Source organism: Cebus imitator, unplaced genomic scaffold, assembly GCF_001604975.1.
Source record: "Cebus imitator isolate Cc_AM_T3 unplaced genomic scaffold, Cebus_imitator-1.0 Scaffold193, whole genome shotgun sequence".
Taxonomy (NCBI): domain Eukaryota; kingdom Metazoa; phylum Chordata; class Mammalia; order Primates; family Cebidae; genus Cebus; species Cebus imitator.
The window spans coordinates 2,740,554-2,760,196 of NW_016107508.1; the positions used below are offsets into that span (position 1 = coordinate 2,740,554).

Sequence of the window (19,643 nt, forward strand, 5' to 3'; positions counted from 1 at the left end):
AAAAAAAAAAAAAAAAAGAAAAAGAAAAAGAAAAAGAAAAAAAATACTGCATAAAAAATTATGAAAATGTAAATGCACTATAAATAAAATTATTTTATGAAACAAACTGTCAGAAACCCTAAAACAAGTATATTTGGTATTGAATGAAGGAATAAAATGCATATGGAGGAACAAATATTATAAAGAAAAATGAAGCAGATATGAACTGAGTAGATATGAAAAAATACAACCGAATATGTGAAAATGAAATATATACACAATTGAAATGAAACATTAATTGGGATAAGCACTGGATTGGACACAAAGAGAATCAGTGAATTGAGAGCTAGTTCTGAGGAATTCACTCAAAATATGTCCTGAGAGGTGAGAAGATAAGAAATTTGAACAAGCAAGTAAGAGATACAGATAGAATTAGAGGTTCTGAAATATTAATATCAACTAGAAGTTCCAGAAGAAAAGGGAGGAGACAGTAGAGAAGAAATATATGAGAGTGTGAACCAAATATAGACTCAGATCCTTTTGGTTCACACTCTCATATATTTCTTCTCTATTGTCTCAGCTGAGCAATTTACAAAGTGTGTTTTGCCAAGGTTAAGGACATACCTGTGACACAGCCTCAGGAGGTCCTAATAATGTGTGCCCAAGGTGGTTGAGGCAGAACTTGGTTTTATACATTTTAGGTATACTGCTTTTATTCAGCATTGTTCTGGAGATCTTATCCAATGTAATAAGATTGAATAATAAGTATAATAGTTGTAAGTGCAAATCAAAACTCTCATTATTTGTAGATGCTAACTTTGTTTATATAGAACATTTTGGAGAATCTGCAAAGTATTAGAACTGATAAGAGAGATTAACAAGATTGTTAGATATAAGATCAACCTAAAATCATTATTTTTAGTATATCTCAATGATAATTATTTAGAAATATAATATGAAACAATATTCCATTCAAAATAGCAATACAATTATAAAGTACTTAGAAATAAATTTAACAAAAGATATTCAGTACTCTTACGGAGAAAACTACAGCATATTATTGAAAAGCTAGGTACAGCCAGGTGCAGTCGTTCATACCTATAATCCCAGGGCTCTGAAGGGCCAAGGCAAGAGAATCACTTGAGGCCAGGAATTTGAGACCAACCTGGACAACATAGTGAGACCTCCATCTCTACAAAAAATAAAAATAAATGAGCCAGGTTTGGTGGCATGCTCTTGTAGTCCCAGCTACTTGAGACGCTGAAGTAGAAGGACTGCATGAGGTTAGGAGTTCAAGGAGGCAGTGAGGTATGATAGTACCACTGCACTACAGCCTGGAAGACAGAGCAAGACCCTGTCTGTAAAATAAATAAATGAAGGAAACATAAGTAAAAAGTAAAATGTCTAGATACATGGAAAGAGACATCATTCCCATGAATGAAAACACTGAAGATTTAAATTATCTCTAAATTATTTCATATATCCAATGCAATTCCAGTCAAAATTTCAAACGGTTTTAAAATGTAATTTGCTAAGATGGCTGAATAGAGACTTCATCAATCATTTCCCTGATAAAGACATCAATGTAACAACTATTTATACACAAAAAGCACCTACATAAGAACCAAAAATTAGGTGATCACTCACAAACCTGGTTGAAACTTCATATCACTGAAGGAGGTATTGAAGAGGGTAAAAAAGAGTTTTGAATCACTGACACCAACCTTCCTACCTTACCTTGCAGTGGCTGTGTGACAGAGAGAGAGAATCTGGACACTTGGGAGTGGGTGAGTGCAGCGATTGTGAAACATTACATTAAACTTAATTCTGCCCTCTCATAGCAGAAGGCAAAACCAGGCTGATATCAGCTGATGTCTGCCCACAGAGGGAGTATATAAACCAGCCCTAGCAAGAGAGGAATTGCCCATCCAGCAGTCTGAACTTTAGTTCTGGCAAGCCTTACCACCTAGGGATGGAGTGTTCTGGGACCCTAAACTTGAAAGGCATCCTAGGCCACAAGGAACTCCTGGGTGCGGCCTAGTGATAATCTGGGTTCAGAGCCAGTGGACTTCAGGGGCATGCCACTTACTGAAACACCAGCTGGGGTGGCTAGGAGAGTACTTGTGCCACCCCACCCACACTCCCAGCCTGCACAGCTCATGGCTTCAAAAGCAGCCCCTTCCTTCCATGTGAGGAGAGGAGAGGGAAGAGTAAAGAGGACTTTGTCTTGCATCCCAGATACCAGCTCAGCCACAGTAGAATAGGGCAATGGTCAAAGTAATGAGGCCCCCTTTCCAGGCTCCTGGATCACATTTCTAGACACACCCTGGGCCAGAAGGGAGCCTGCTGCCTTGAAGGGAAAGACCCAGTCCTGGCAGTATCCATTGTCTGCTAACTAAAGAGCCTTTTTGATCCCTGAATAACTGACAATGCTACTAGGAAGTACACTTTGGGCCGTGGGTGAAATTCAGACATTCTGGCTTCTGGTGAGACTCAGCACATTCTCAGCTGTGGTGGCTATGGGGAGAGACTCCTTCTGCTTGAGGAAAGTGGAGGAAAAAGAAAGGCAGACTTTGTCTTGCTCCATATGTACCAGCTCAGCCACAGGAGAGTAGAGCGCCAAGCAGGCTCTTGGGGTCCCCAGTTCAAGGTCTTGGCTCCTGGATGGCATTTCTAGGCCTACCCCGAGTCAGAGGGGAGTGTGTTGCACTGAAGGGTGAGTCCCAGGCTAGGCAGCGTTTACTACAAGCTGACTGAAGAACTCTTGGGCCTTAAGGCAGGAGAATCGCTTGAACCCAGGAGGCAGAGGTTGGGGTGAGCTGAGATCATGCCATGCAAAACTCCGTCTCAAAAAAAAAAAAAAAAAAAAAGAGAAAGATTATTTGAAGGGATGACAGGGAACTTCCCAAACTAAGAGAAAGATATCAATATCCAAGTTCAAGAAGGCTATAGAACACCAAGCAGATTTAACCCAAAGAAGACTACCTCAAAGCATTTAATAAACTGCCAAAGGTCAAGGATAAAGAAAAGATCCTAAAAGCAGCAAGAGAAAATAAAGAAATAACATAAAATTGAGAGCTCCAATATTGACTGTTGGGAGTTTGATTATAAAATGCCTCAAGGCAGTCTTTTTTGGGTTAAATCTTGTTGGTGTTTTATAACCTTCTTGTACTTAAATGTTGATATCTTTCTCTGTATTTGTAAAGTTCACTATTACAGGCCAGGAGAGAGTGGCATGACATATTTGAAGAGCTGAAGGAAAAATCCTTTTACCCTAGAATAGTATATCCAGTGAAAATATCCTTCAAACATGAGGGAGAAATGCCTTCCCAGACAAACAAAATCTGAGGGATTTCATTAACACTGGATCTGTCCTATAAGAAATTTTAAAGGGAGTACTTCAATCAGAAAAAAAAAAGATGTTAATGAGCGATAAGAAATCATCTGTGGTTATAAGACTCACTGCCAATAGTAGGTACACAGAAAAACAGAGTATTACCACACTGTAACTATGGTGTATAAACCATTCTTATCTTAATTAGAAAGACTGAATGATGAACTCATCCAAAATAATAACTACAACTTTTCAAGACACAGAAAGTACAATAAGATAGAAACAACAAAAAGTTAAAAAGCAGGGGCATGAAGTTAAGGTGTAGAGTTCTATTAGTTTTCTTTTTGTTTGGTTGTTTGCTTATGCAAACAGTGTTGTTATCGGCTTAAAATAATGGGTTATAAGATAGTATTTGTAAGCCTCATGGTAACCTTAAATAAAAATACACAAAGGATATGCAAATAATAAAAAGCAATAAATTAAATCATACTATCAGGACCAGGTATGGTGGCTCATCCCTGTAATACTAGTACTTTAGGAGGCCAGGGTAAGAAGATTGCTTGAAGCCAGGAGTTCCAGACCAGCTTGGGCAACATGGTAAGACCCTGTCTTAATACAAGGCTAAAAAATAATTTAAAATGCCTAACTAAATAAAATAAAATAAACTCATCACTATTATTCATCCCTTAAAAACTAAAATAAGTAAATTGTACCACCAGAGAAAGTTATCATCCCTAAAAGGAAGATAGGAATAAAGAAAAGAAGGAAGAGAAGACCACAAAACAACCAGAAAGCAAATAACAAAATGGTAGGAGTAAGTCCTTACTTATCAATAATAATATTGAATATAAATTAGACTCTCCAATCAAAAGACATGGAATGGCTGAAGAGATAAAAAAAGAAGACCCAATGATCTGTTGCCGACAAGAAACACACTTTACCTATAAAGACACACATAGACTGAAAACAAAGGGTTAGAAAAAGATATTCCATGCCAATGGAAACCAAATAGAGCAGGAGTAGCTATATTTATTAGAGCAGGAGTAGCTATATTTATATCAGGCAAAATAGATTTCAAAACAAAAACTGTAAGAGGCAAAGGCCACTGTAATGATAAAGGGGTCAATTCAGCAAGAGGATATAGTAAATATATGTGCACCCTATAGTGGAGTACCCAGACATATGAACTATATAAGCTATACAACCACGTGGAAATTAAGCAATATACTTCTGAATGACCAGTGGGTCAATAAAGATATTAAGAAGGAAATTGAAAATTTTCTTGAAACAAATGATAATGGCGATACAACATACAAAAACCTGTGGGATACAACAAAAGCCGTATGAAGACAGAAGTTCCCAGCTGTAAGTGTCTACATTACAGAAGAAGAAAACTTCAAATAAACAACTTAATAATACATCCTAAAGAACTAGAAAATCAAGAAAAAAACAAACCCAAAATTAGTAGAAGAAAGAAATAATAAAGATCAAAGCAAAAATAAATGAACTTAAAATGAAAAGAAAATGCAAAAATTAATGAAGCAAAAATTTGGCTTTTTGAAAAGATAAACAAAATTGCCAAATCTGTAGCCAGACTAAGAAAAAAAGAGAGAAGACTCCAATAAATAAAATAGGAGATGAAAATGGAGATGTTACAACTTATATCACAGAAATTCAAAGGCTCATTTAGTGGGTACTATGAGGAACAATGAATATATGCCAATAAATTGGAAACTCTAGAAGAAATGAATAAATTCCTAGACACATACAAGCTACCAAAATTGAACCATCAAGAAATCCAAAACCTGAACAGACCAATGTCTCCAGGCAAAGAGAAACCTGGGACCTGATGGCTTCACTGCTGAATTCCACCAGACATTTAAAGAAGAGCTAATACCAATCCTCCTCAAACATTTTGGAAAAGTAGAGGAGGAGAGAATACTTTTAAGCTCATCCTATGAGGCCAATATTACCCCGATACCAAACCAGGCAAAGAAACATCAAAAAAGGGGGGAAAAACACTATAGGCCAATATCACTGATGAATATTGATGCAAAAATTCTGTACAAAATACTAGCAAACCAAATTCAACAACACATGTTACAAAAAGATATCCTTCATGTAGGAGCTAGCTAAAAACAACAACAACAACAATAGCAACAACCAAGAACATTTATCATGGCCAAATGGGATTTATCCCAGGGATGCAATGATAGTTCAACATATACAAATCAATCAATGTGACACATCATATCAACAGAATAAAGAATAAAAACCATGTGATCATTTCAATTGATGCTGAAAAAGCATTTGATAAAATGCAACATCCTTCATGATAAAAATTCTCATAAAACTGGGTACAGAAATGTGAACCCAAAATTATCTGAGACCAGTCTCAATCAATTTAGGAAGTTTATTTTGCCACGGTTAAGCATGCACCCATAACACAGCCTCAGGAGGTGCTGATGATATGGGCCCAAGGTAGTTGTGGCATGGTCTGCTTTTATCTCTTTTAGGGAGACATAATACATAAATAACTGCCTGTAAGGCATACATCCGTTTGGTCTGGAAAGGTGGGACAGCTTGAAGCACAGGCTACCAGGTTATAGGAAGATTAAACAATTTTCTCATTGGCAGTTGGTTGAAAGAGATATTATTATCTAAAGACCTGGAATCAATAGAAAGGAATATCTGCATTACAATGATAAGGGGTTGTGGAGACCAAAGGTTTATCAAGCAGATGAAGCCTCCAGGTAGCTGGCTTCAGAGATAATAGATTAAGTCTTTCTTATCAGACTTAAGGTCTGTGTTGATGTTAATGCTGTTTGGCCTTTCCTGAATTCCAAAAGGGAGGAGGATATAATGAGGCGTATCTGACCCCTCCCTTCCCATCATGTTCTGAACCAGTTTTTCAGGTTAACTTTGGAATGCCCTTGGTCAAAATGAGATGTTCATTCAGGTCATTGGTGGGGGCGGGGGGAGGCTTAGAACTGTATTTTTAGTTTACAGAAGAAACATACCTTGATATAATAAAAACACGGTGTTATTCATATTTAAAAAAATGAATGGATAAGCAGATTCAGTAAAGTTGCAAGATACAAAATCAACATACCAAAATCAGTACTGTTTCTATAGGCCAAAAGCAAACAATCTTAAAAAGAAATCAGGAAAATAATGCCATTTACAACAGTTACAAGTAAGATGAAATACCTGGAAATTAACTTATCCAAAGAAGTGAAAGATCTCCACAATAAAAGTATAAAATATTGATGTAAGAAATTGAAGATATAATAAAAGGAAAGATATTCCATGTTCATGAACTAGAAGAATTAATATTGTTAAAATGCCCATACCACCTAAAGCAATCTATAGATTCAATTCAAGCCCTATCAAAATACTGATGACATTCTTCACAAAAATAGAAAAAAATTCTAAAATTTATATGGAACCACAAAAGGCCGAGAATAACCAAAGCTATCTTAAGCAAAAGGAACAAAACTGGAAAAATCACATTACCTGACTTCAACTTACACTACAGAGCTATAGTAACCAAAATGGCATGCTACTGGCATAAATGCAGACACATAGACCAATGGAACAGAACAGGGAACGTAGAGATAAATCTATATATCTACAGTGAATTCATTTTTTACAAAACTGCCAAGAACATATATTAGGTAAAAAAAAGTTTCTTCAATAAATGGTGCTGGAAACTGGATATTCAAATGTGAAAGAATGAAACTAGACTCCTCTATTTCTCACCATATACAAAAATCAAATTGAGGTTGGATTAAAGACTTAAATTTAAGACCTCAAACAATGAAACTACTAAAAGAAAACATTGGGGAAACTTTCTAGGACACTGAAATGGGCAAAGATTTCTTCAGTAATACCCTACAGGCACAGGCAACTGAAGTAAAAATGGACAAATGGGATCACATCAAGTTAACAGATTTCTTTCTGCACAGCAAAGATAACAATCAACATAGTGAAGAGACAACCTACAGAATGGGAGAAAATATTTAAAACTACCCATTTGCCAAGGGCTTAATAACCAGAATATATAAGGAGTTCAAACAACTCCATAGGAAAAAATCTAATAATCCACTTCAAAAGTGGGCAAAAGATTTGAATAGACATTTCTCAAAAATGGCATACAAATGGCAAATGGGCATATGAAAATGTGTTCTACATCATTGATCATCAGAGAAATGCAAATCAAAACTACAATGAGATATTATCTCACCCCAGTTAAAATGACTTTTATCCAAAAGTCAGACAAAAACAAATGCTGGAGAGGATGTGGAGAAAAGGGAACCCTCATACACTCTTGGTGGAAATGTAAATTAGTACAACCACTATGGAGGATAGTTTGGAGGTTCCTCAAAAACCTAAAAATACAGCTACCTTAAGATCCAGCAATCTTCCTTCTAGGTATGTACCCAAAACAATGGAAATCATTATATGGAAGAGATATCTGTACTCCCATGTTTATTGCAGCTCTATTCACAATAGCCAGACTTGAAAGCAACCTAAGTGTCTATAGACAGGTAAACAGATAAAGAAAATGTGGTACATATACACAAGGGAGTACTATTCAGCCATAAAAAAGAATAAGATCCTACCATTTGCAACAACATGGATGAAACTAGAAGTCATTATGCTAAGTGAAATAAGCCAGGCACAGAAAGACAAACTTCACATCTTCTCATTTATTTGTGGCAGCTAAAAATTAAAACAATTGAACTTAGAGAGATAGAGAGTAGAAGGATGGTTAAACAGAGGCAGGGAAGGATAGTCAGGGTGGAGGGGCAATAGGGGAGGGTTAATGGGTACAAAAATAGTTAGAAATAATGAATAAGATCTAGTATTTACTAGCTCAACAGAGTGACCAGAGCCAAAAATAATTTAATTAGACATTTAAAAATAACAAAGAATATAACTGGATTGCTTGTAACACAAAGGATAAATGCTTGAGGTGATGAATACACCATTTAGCCTGATGTGCTTTTTCCACATTGCATGCCTATATCAAAAATCTCAGGTAAACCATAAATATATACACCTACTATATATCTTCCAAAATTAAAAATTGAAACTAAAAAAATTCACATGGTAGGTATATTAGTCCTTTCTCACGCTGCTATAAAGGACTGCCTGAGACTGGGTAATTTATAAAGGAAAGAGGTTTAATCAACTCACAGTTCTGTATGGCTAGGGAGGCCTCAGGAAACTTACAATCATGGTGGAAGGGGAAGCAAACATGTCCTTCATAACATGACAGTAGGAAGGAGAAGTGCTCAGCAAAAGGGGGAAACACCACTTATAAAACCATCAGATCTTGTGAGAACTCACTCACTATCACGAGAACAGCAGCATGGGGTAACCACCCCCATGACTGAATTACCTCCCACTGGGTCTTTACCCTGACACGTGGGGATTTTGGGAATTATAATTCAAGATGAAACTTGGGTGGGGATGCAGTAGGCAAAATGGTCAAATATAGCCAAGATAAATTTGAAGAATAAGCACAGGTGGGAGGACTTGCCTTATACTTATTGTAAAGCTATCGTTAAGAGAGTATGGTTAAACAGGAAGGGACAAACATACCTGTGGTCCAGAATACAAAGTTGACAAATAGCCTCATATATACATAACACGTTGGCATGGAATTAAAAACTTTTGGGGAAGAGTTTAATAAATGGGTAAGATGCTACTTATTCATAGAGGAAAAAGCAGACCCCACTTCACACCATACACAAACAGAAATTTAAGTTGAAACAAACACTTAAATGTGAAAAGTAAAACTTTAAAAGTTTTAAAATGAAATATAAGAATCTGTTTACAACCTTGGGCATAGGAAAGCACAAACTATAAAGAAAAAGATTGATAGGCTGGGCACAGAGGCTCACATTTGAGCACAGGAGTTTGAGACCAGCCTGAGCAACATGGTGAAACCCTGTCTCTACAAAAGACGCACCAAAAATCAGTCAGGCATGGTGGCATGTGCCTGTAATCCCAACTACTTGGGAGGCTAAGGTGGGAGGATTACCTGAGCCTGGAAAGGTTGTAGCCACACTGAGCCTAGATCACACCACTGCACTGTAGTCTGAGCGACAGAGTGAGACTCTGTCTTGGGAAAAGGAAAAACACGGTTAAACTTGGCTACATTTACATCTTAAAATTTCTGTTCAGTAAAATATCCATAAACGAAGTGAAAAACAAACCATAGACTGGGAGAAAATCTGCATTTTTGTCTGGTATCATTTTCCTTCAGCCTGAAAAACTTTTATTGCTATTTCATATAGTACAAGTCTGCTGGTGGCAAATTCTCTTAGTTTTCTTCCATCTGAAAATATTTTTATTTTGTTTTCATTATGAAGGACTTTTTGTGTGTGTGCCAGATATCGACCACTGCATTAACAGTTTTCTTTTTCCTTTTAGTATGGTAAAGTTGTTGGTTTATTATCTTCTGATATCCATTATTTCTGATAAGAAGTCAGTGTTAATTTGCATTGATGATCCCTGTATGTATATCATTCTTCTCTGGTTGGTTCCAAGATTTTCCCTTGTCTTTGTTTTTCAGCGTTTTGAATCAGATGTGCTTAAGACTTGACTTTCATTATATTTTTCCTGCTTGGGGATTTGTACTTCTTTTTATATCTGTAAATTTTTTTGTCACCAAATTTTGGAAAATTTTCAGTCATTATTTCCTTAAATATTTTAAAATAATTTATTAATATATTATTAGTATTTTTATCCCCTCCTTCTGTTAGTATAATTATATATTATACCTTTTGTTATTATTTCACAGTCCCCAGGCTCTGTTCATTTTCTTCTAATAATTTTTTTTCTATCTATTTTTCAGATGGGATAATTTTCAGTGATTTATCTTTAAGTTTAGTTGGTATTTTATCTATTTTCTGCACCCTGCCATTAATATCATCTAGTGAATTTTTTATTTCACATATTGTACTTTTGAGTTCTAAAATTTCCAATTGGCATTTTTTAATATAGTCTCAATTTCTCTACTGCCATTCTTATCTTTCCAATCATTATAAGCATTGTTTTCACTTCACTGAGCAGAATTACATGATTTAAAATCCTTGTCAATGATAATATCTGGATCATCTTGTGTTCATTTTCTATTAACTTTTTTCTTCACAGTGGGTCAAGTGGGTCACATTTTCTTATTTCTTTGTGTGTCATGTAAAAATTTGGATTGTATCCTGGACATTGTCATTTTAGTGCTGTGGAAACTTTGTATTCTGTTATTTTCCTCTGAAGAGTGTTGACTTTTTTAGCAGGTAACTAATTTAATGGGATATAAACTATCAGTTTATCAAATATCCGTTAAGTTCTTGTATCCCTAGTTGGGTTTTTGTTGTTTGCATGCAGCCTTGCACATATGTGGTTCGGAAATCAGCTAGAGATTTGGGCAGAGGTAAATAGGTGGTCTCTCCTTTACTGTGGCTCTCTCCTTCTCATAGTTCTCCCTGCACTTTCTAGCAGCTGTAATTGCTTTCAACTATGTACTTTGGCATTTCGGGTCAAAAAAGCTGTGAGTATGCTATTGGAGTCTTTAGTCACTAAGTACGTAGGGTGTCCCTCACACATAGTGTTTAATAAACATAATTAGGCCAAAATGCAATGTTGAGCATAGAGTGTAAGTTTTTAAAATATATGTATAGTGTGGTATTAATTATAGAAAAATTTAAAAATGTAAAAAAATATGTTCCTTATGGAAATAGACATATATGGTATGTATATAATTACCCTGTTTAAAATTTTATCTCATTCAAAATTTCAACACCTTCAATACAAACTATTTCCTCCCCTTTGTTTAATATTTTTCTTTTTAGTATTTGTCAGCACTTAGTATACTATATATTTTACTTACTTATTTTTTGTCTTTCCCACTAGAATATTATTTTCACGAAGTGGAGATTTTTTTTTTGTCTTCTCTGTTTGCTGTGTTATAACAAGTTCTAGAACAGTGTTTGATATATAATGGGCACTCAATAAGTAGTTGCTGAACAAATAAATAAGTAATATAAAATATAAGGACATAACCACAAATTTAGAATAATTTTTGTGAGGGTTTCTAATGTCTCTAAAATGTTTTATTTTTGAAAAGTAAAATAATGCAATGTGACAAAATATTAAGATTTGAAGAAACTGGGTAGCGGTAACATCAGTGTTCATGATTTTTAAAACATTTCTATGTTTGAAGTACTTCATTAAACAATAGAATGGGCACAAATTTGGAGAAGATTTTGAAGAGTGTTGTGTTATAGAGGTTAAGAGAAGAGGAAATTTCAAAAATAAATAGGGAGAGATTTCAAATGCTGGCATTAGTCATCAAGAGATAAAGCAATTGTAATTTACTATTAGGAAATTATTACTGACTATTGAAGGAACTCGTTTCAGCCACAATTTGATAGCAGGTAGGGTAGTGAGGAAATGGAGAAATGGAGGCCACTTATTCAGTAAGATAGACACAGCTTTTTGAGGATGAAAAATTTATGGATGTTTGCAAGCAGGATGGGAAAATCCATTGAAAAGATGAGACTTAAAATGCTGGGAAAAAAAGAAGATAATTAAAATAGCAAATTTGAGAATAAATAGGAATGTGTATAATTAGAGGCATAGGTTTAGAAAAAGAGGCATTGCATCTGGCAATGAGAAGAGGCGCTACTTCTGCAATAGAATAAAACAATAAAAGCAATAGAAGCAGGAAGGGTTGAGATAGCTAGAGATAGAAGGAAAAGTGAGGGAGTTGATTGAAGTAGTAAAGCCATATGTTGGAATGCAGAAACTGCGTAATGGATATGGTCCAGGTTCGTGAGTTAATGGGCATGTCAGAAGGCTGAAGCTGTGAGTGCCTATGTTGATGATTAGAGTCTCAGTTATATGGATGCTGTCAGGCTTCGGAGAGTCCGAAGCATCAGAACTAACCTGAATGGATTGGGTGGCATTTGAGGAGTTTGAGTCGTAATGCTAACAGCAGCCATCACTCATATGTGTCATTGTTCTAGATTCTCATATATATACTTATTTATTCCTGACAACCTTTAATGTGACTATGATATGGCCATTTTTCAGGTGAGGAAATCAAGGCACAGAGAAGTTAAGTAACTTGCACAAGGTTATGTAGATCATGAGAGGCAAAGCTGGAATTCAAACCCAGGCTGTCTAACTTCTGAGTCCATGACCTTAACACCATTTTATTCTCTCTTAACTGAGTAATGGGATGGTTAATGGATAAAAAATAGAAAGATTGTTAAGTAGATGAAGGGAGAATAGTTTTTCAACACATACTTTGTCCTTTGTTTCATATTATCCAAGACACCTTTGTGTGTGTGTGTGTTAATTTCCAATTACTGTTTCCTTTATTAAAGCCTAAGGCTTCTAAGAAATTTCTGAATAACCCATTGAGCTTTCTTTTAGTCATACAAAGTGTTTATTATCTTCTCAGAAATGTTCATTATATTCATATTTTCTTCAGAATGATTCCAATTTGTTTTTACTCAAAACGAACTCTGGCATCATGCTTCACATAATCATTTGTCTTTTACTAATAAGTGGAACTTCTCTTTGGGATGTGGTTTTGGGAATGAACAATGACATGGAATGATAGCTGATTAGCCAAGCCAACCTGCCAAATGGGAAGATGACAGAGTCCAATCACATAGGCAACCCAAAGAACCAATTCACTAACCCTTTATGAACATTTTTGCAAATACTGTGAAATTTGAGTGCTGTGTGTGCGTCATTATGGACGGTTTCCCTGTTATTTGCAGACTTTTTTTTTTGTTATTCAGAAGCATCTTCTTGATGTTTGTTCATAATATTTTTCTTAATTGTCCAAGATTTCACCTAAGTTTTTATATATTACACATAATTTAAAATTCTTTCCCTAAATAAGGATCTTTTATTTTCTGAGGTGGAAAAACATTTATTTATCAGCATTAACAGTCATTGTCAACACTGACAGTTCTGTTCCTGTAACTTTTACTGAATTAACCTGCTGTGACCATTGCCAAACTATTTGAATGAAGAATGGACATAATGGTTGGCGATTGTGTCATACTTTTAGTTTACAAGGATTTGCGCATCCATTTGATCTGCCCAGTAACTCTTAAGGTGACAGGGCAGGTTTTAATGTTCTCCTTTTACGGATAAAGAACTGAGGTGGAGGGAGATTAGAAGATGGTCCTTAAGTAAGTGGTAAAAGTGGGTCTTGGATCTGGTTCTTCCCGACTCCAAGTGTCTCTCCACTCTGTAGTGGATTCTTTGGGAATCTTCCTAATAATATGCACGAAGCCCTCGTCTATTGCCTTCCTTTCCCGCTGGCTTCCGTTTTCCAGTCGAGGGTCTTCCTAATGTGCCCCTGTCCAGCCGGCATGTCTGCAAGGGAGCACACTCGGGGTCTTCTTGTCTCCAGTCTTTCATGTTCCTTTTCTGTGGCCCTTCCAGCTTCACCATCCGTGGAAATCTCCTCCTTCCTCCAGCCCCAACTTCTAAAGTCTTGTCACAGCCCCCTGGCAGTGGGACCTCCCATCCCTAATCATCAGCAGGACAGCCCATCGCAGAGGGGAGGCGAGGGCAGGGACCGCGGTGCGCTGGGAAGCCATGCTGAGGGTTCCTCCTGCATTTCCTTCCTCGCGGTCCTCAGGAGCATCCTCGCGCCCTCCGGCCCCGGCGCTCCAGCCCGCCCCGGATCCGCCTCCCTCTCCTTCCTCCCCGAGGTTGAGACGAAGCGTGGGACGCACCTGGGTCCCTCTCCGGTCACCCCGCTGAGGCTCCGGGGGCTGCACCGGGAGCAGGATTTACAGGCCGGGAGAACGCCAATGGGAGATCCAAATGGTCGGGGACTCCGGCGCTTTAAGAGGCTTTTCTCTGGGAAACACCCGTCCCCTCCGTGCGCCTTATGAATGGAAATACTCCTCCCCCGGTCGAGCCCATTTTCCCATTTCACCAGGAGCCGCAGCCTGCTCTCTCCTTTCGGTCTCCCCGCCCACATCAACGCGGGCAGCTCCAGGAGGGGACGGACAGGAAGCCTTTGGCCGCCTATTAAATCCCACCCATTTCTCCGGGGGCGATTTCCTAACCTTCCGGGACCGAATTCTGCAATTTGATGTGCGTTTTGTCCGAATGGTAGCGACACGGGCCTAAGGGAGGGGGAAAGCGAGGGGGTGGGGGGTGGGGGGTATGCACTCTTTTCCTTGCAACATCGCTGGCGGAGCGAGGGAGCTCACACGACACAGATTTTGGGGCAAAGCCTTTCCATCTGGACAGCACCATGTCCACCAAAGCGGAGCAGTGTAAGTAGCAGCCGGCCCGGCATTCCGGCTCGGCCTCGGCTGGGAGCTATTGCAGCTGCGGCGTTTGCGGCTGCTGGGAGACCTTGGCATTGTGCTGGTGCGGGGGTGGGGGCTGAGGTTGGGGCGGGTGGGGGGTGGGGGAGCAGAGGTGGGGGAGGGTGGACGTTAATGGCAGCGCGGCGCTGTCCCCGGTGCTGAAAAATAATGCGGTCTTCCTCGGGCTCGAGCTGGGGTTTCGCAAGACTCAGAGACCCTGCGAAATGAAATTAAAATGGGGTCATTCTGGGGAAAAAGAGGCCTCGTATCTTTCAGATAAACATTTCAGTGTCTCTTGTTGGAGTGGGGGAAGGGGGGCAGCGACAAATCAGGGGCGGGGAACTGTCAGTGGCAACCAAAGCCTGCCTGGCCTTCTGAGCATGCCCAGTTCTTGGTGCTGGAGCCATAGGGGAGTTTGAGTCTGCAGTTTCCACTTCTGGTGGAAGAGGCAAGAAGGGAGGGAGCAGGGAGCCAGGCAGAAGTCTGGATTCAGTAAAGGAAAATTAACTCACTAATGCCAACACCAATGCCAAAACCAACCACAACCATGCGGTGCTTACAAGAAAGTGAAAGAGGCTCTGGGAAAATGACCTAATTGATCTAATTATTGTTCCAAAGAGCAGGCTTCCTTTGTAGGGCAGCACACGTAAACTATAGCAAATAGCACCGGGGGATTTGGGTTGTCCCAGTAATGACTGACTGTGCGTGGTTGGAAGCAACCTGCTAACTCCTTACGGATGGAGTAAGTTTCTAATATGATCCCCATAGTCTGTCTTATTGCAGTGCGCACTAGTAGGCCTTTGGTATGTGCTTGGTAGGCTGATCAATGTGAAGGCTTTTTCGGAGTGCACTTGAGGGCTTGAGGGATTCAGGAGCTTAAGCTTCTGATTGTAAATAAAAGATGTTTTTATGAAGCAATGAGTTTGAATTTTTAACAATATACCAGAACTTATTCACCTAGATGACTCCTTTCTTCCAAAGCAGTACACATTATATGGATAATGCTGTCACTACTTAAAAGTCTTTGCAATTTTTCTTAGGAATGGCTATGAAAGCCGTTTTTTTGAGACACACAAAACAGTAGTCTCATTATTTGAGGGCAATATCTTTTATATGATAAAATGCAGTATGTCATTTATTCACCAGATAAATTGAATACACTGAAGGCTCATAGAACTCTCAGATTGATGGTTCATTAGAAATTGTGCATGCCCACCTACCACACAGTGCTTATACTTCTTTACGTTTTTTGGAATCTGGAAGATCTGAGTTTGACTCTCAGTTTCGCTACGGTTTGACCTTGGGCAAGATAATTGACCTCTCTGAACTTTATTTCCTCATCTGTAAACCCGAGCTAATCATGTTGTTGGAGTGTTTGTGATTATAAGTGAGAGAATACATATAAAAGGTTTAGTAGTGAGCCTAGCACATAGAATATACTCAATAAATGATGGCTATGTTAATGACAAGCATTGCCCACTTTTAAATAGTCCATCTCCTCTAAATATAGTAAGGTTTCTCTTGTGATTCTTTTTTTTTGCATGTTTCCAAAAGTTAAATCTACACTCAAAATTGAGTTTTGCTTTTACAGAGATTTTTGAAAAAAATTGGATGCATTCTGTTTTGAGGAATGGTAACATAGTTTGAATCCATGTAGAACTTCTCACTTGAGGATATCACATCCATATATTATCATAAAGCCAAGTGGTTTTATTATGTATGGTTTTTAAAGGAAAAAACATCACCTGTCATTTGATTGTATAGTTACATATTATGTAAGTAATTTCAGGTTAAAGCCAGTGAGTATTACTGTCCTCTTCCTGTGTTTTTTCTAACTTGTTATATTTTGAAATGCACTGGATGCTTTTTCTTGTCTCTTTCCAGGGCAGTGAATAAAATCTGTGTATTTGATTTTGTAGTGCTATTAGTGGACTTAAGTAGCTATTTTTTCATCTGTAGAGGATGGAAAGGACACCATATTTGGAGCTAGAACATGTGGACTTGAGCTTTGTAGGTCCTTCTGATTAATTGTGAGACACTAGACAATTAACTTAATAGTTTTGTGCCTCACAGTTTCCATCTTTAAAGTAAGGAATTGTAGTAGGAGCTGTCTTTGCTTTAGTCTTAAGGGTTTTGGAGGGCAAAGGAGGTAAATGGGAGTATGCTGGGGAAAGGATAAGGATGCTTTGGGTGTTGTTAGGTATCCTTATTTAGAGTGAAGGTAATTTAGGAATCTCTTTTCTTTTTCTCTTAATATACACTAACATGAGTGGATTGACATTTTAGTGCACATTATGTACCTGAAAGTAAAGCAAAACACAATAGGCTGCATAGTTGACGTTCATGAAGGACAAATACTTTTTATAAAAAGAATACAGACTGGCAGCATTTTATCCTTGTTCTTGGTAGAAGTTTGGCTAGGGCGAAGGAGCAATAGAAGGAAAGGTCAGGGAATTTTTTTTTCTTCTACTGGATGTGAAGACTACCAGATAAGGAGAGAATGGGAGAGCTCGTTCCTCCTCTGCATTCAGAAGTATACACAGCACCACTTTCCTAAGGACTGAGGAGAGAGAATTAGGCTTAATATAATGTCAAAATATTATTTCTATTACTCTTCTTGGAGCTTCTTGATGTAAATAAAGGTTTCACTGGTTTGACAAGCAGACATAGTTTGGTTGGACCAGCAAGAGAAAGTGCTTGCATTTCAATCCAAACCAGATTACTTGATTTACCTTGGAAATGTAATGTATCACAGAGATATGAAAAATGATTTCTATTTTATGTACTGGCATTTTCTTTTATGAGATAAGTAATAGTGATGAAAGAGAACTAGTGGCTGGGCATGGTGGCACACGCCTATAATCTCAGCACTTTAGGAGGCCAAGGTAAGTGGATCACCTGAGGTCGGGAGTTCGAGACCAGCCTAACCAACATGGAGAAACCCTGTCTCTACTAAAATTACAAAATTAGCCAGGCGTGGTGGCACATGCCTGTATTCCCAGCTACTTGGAAGGCTGAGGCAGGAGAATCACTTGAACCCAGTGGTGGAGGATGCACAGAGCTGAGATTGCACCATTGCACTCCAGCCTGGGCAACAAGAGCAAAACTCCATCCAAAAAAAAAAAAAAAAAAAAAAAAAAGAGAGAGAGAGAGAGAAGCAGCTAGTTTTAGCAAAGATACAGTTTGGAGCTTTTAAAAAAATATTCAATCTGTTTCCTGTGCTATCTGCAGAGCCTCAAAACAGGAGGTGAAAGCTTCCTAGCATTTTCTCAAGTGATTGCAGAAGAGTTAATTTTTTTTCTCCAAATCCTTTTTTTCCTTATAAAGTTCACTGTAGTGAAAACGTTTGCATAACTGATATAGAATTTGGAATGATAAAAATGAAATTTATTTGGAATTCTAAAGAGGAGTCCAACTCCCTCCACCTTAAACTTTCTCTGTCTTCTAAGAATTAAAATTGACCAATCGGAAGTACCTTGGGTATGCTCTTTCAAAAGAAGCTCTGCTTTTCATAACAGCAGACATTCAGAGTTGGGGTTCTAGAATCAGACTGCTGCCTGGGTTTGAATCCTGGCTCTGCTCCCTCTAAGCTCTGTGACCTTGGACAAGTTAACATCTCTAAGCCCTGACTGTATCCTCTGTAAAACAGGGATTGTAATAGTTGGTGTGAAGATTAAATGAGCTGATTCATGAACAGTGCTTAGCACAGAATCCTGGCCCATAATGAGGAGTTAATAAATGTTAGCAATTATTATTATAATCATCATCAAATATAAAACCTTGTGCTTGCTGCCAAAATGGGGATAATTATGAAGTTTGGATCTAGCCTCCCAGTAACCAAATATATTTTTGATTACATCAGAGACAAACACTTTTAAGGGTATAGCTGATTAAGAATACGCCTTGAAGTTGAACTTGCCCCTCTCCCTTGTATATGTAAGGACCATGCTTGGAGAAATCAATAGATAGTTTTCTTTATTTTTTTGCACATTATATAGTAATATCACTAAAATAGAAAAGTACTTCTTTCAATAGCACTGCAACCTGTAGTCATTTAGAAATCTTTGCACAAGAATATTGCAAACTTCTTATAGAGGAAACTCGATTAGTGTTTTATTAATATATGCAAAAATTAGATTGTGCCTATTATAACCATTTCTGTGGCTGCAAAAAGAACAATAGCTTTTAGCCCTGTCTTACATGACTTCTCTGCATCATTTGACACTTGTTGCTGCATTCCTAATTTAAACTCTCCTTTTCTTCTTTCTTTTCTGGCTGTTCCCACTCAGAGTTTTTCTTCTCTTTTCTTTTCTTTTTTGAGACAGAGTCTCGCTGTGTCACCAGGCGCCAGGCTGGAGTGCAGTGGCGGGATCGCGGCTCACTACAACCTCCGCCTCCCAGGTTCAAGCAATTCTCCTGCCTCAGCCTCCCTAGTAGCCGGGACTACAGGTGCATGCCACCATGCCCAGCTAATTTTTGTATTTTTAGTAGAGATGAGGGTCTCACCATGTTGGCCAGGATGGTCTTGATCTCTTGACCTTGTGATCTGCCTGACTTGGCCTCCCATAGTGCTGGGATTACAGGCGTGAGCCATCTTGCCCGGCTCCGACTCAGAGCTTTCCTTAGGGCTGTCTTCTTCCTGCCTTTAAAAAATTAGGTTCACTTAGAATTCTATCATTAGTTCTCTCTCTTTTTAAAAATCCTACAGATTCTTGACCATATTCCACTTGCATGATATCATCTATGAGGCTGCCTCCCACATACAACCTTCTAGTCCAAACATGTTTCTGGAATTACAGACCTCCATCCCCAAGCATCTTATACATACCCCAAACCCAAACTTATTGTTTTTTTGTCCCAAACTTGTACTTCTTTTTAGGTCAGTCGTTTCAGTAAATGACACCACCTTGCTCATTTATCCAAGTCAAAAAATCATAGTCTTCCTCAACTTTTTTTTTTTTTTTTTT

General features: G+C 38.1%; 1 protein-coding gene across 16 annotated transcripts in view; it reads left to right on the forward strand.

Annotated features, from left to right (window-relative positions):
* The first annotated feature begins 14,316 nt into the window (after window positions 1-14,316).
* UNC79 (unc-79 homolog, NALCN channel complex subunit) overlaps window positions 14,317-19,643 on the forward strand; it is a 276,166-nt gene continuing 270,839 nt past the window's right edge. For 6 of the 16 annotated variants that reach the window (XM_037745178.1, XM_037745179.1, XM_017546990.2 and 3 more), the window contains exon 1: window positions 14,599-14,640. Coding sequence is in view for 3 of the 16 variants with exons in the window: in XM_037745182.1 (XP_037601110.1) it covers window positions 14,619-14,640 (22 nt within the window). In the remaining 13 variants the exon portion in view is untranslated. Of the gene's footprint in view, window positions 14,456-14,524; window positions 14,641-19,643 lie in introns of those variants that run through there. The other 10 variants (XM_037745177.1, XM_017546991.2, XM_017546994.2 and 7 more) reach the window with 4 other exon arrangements.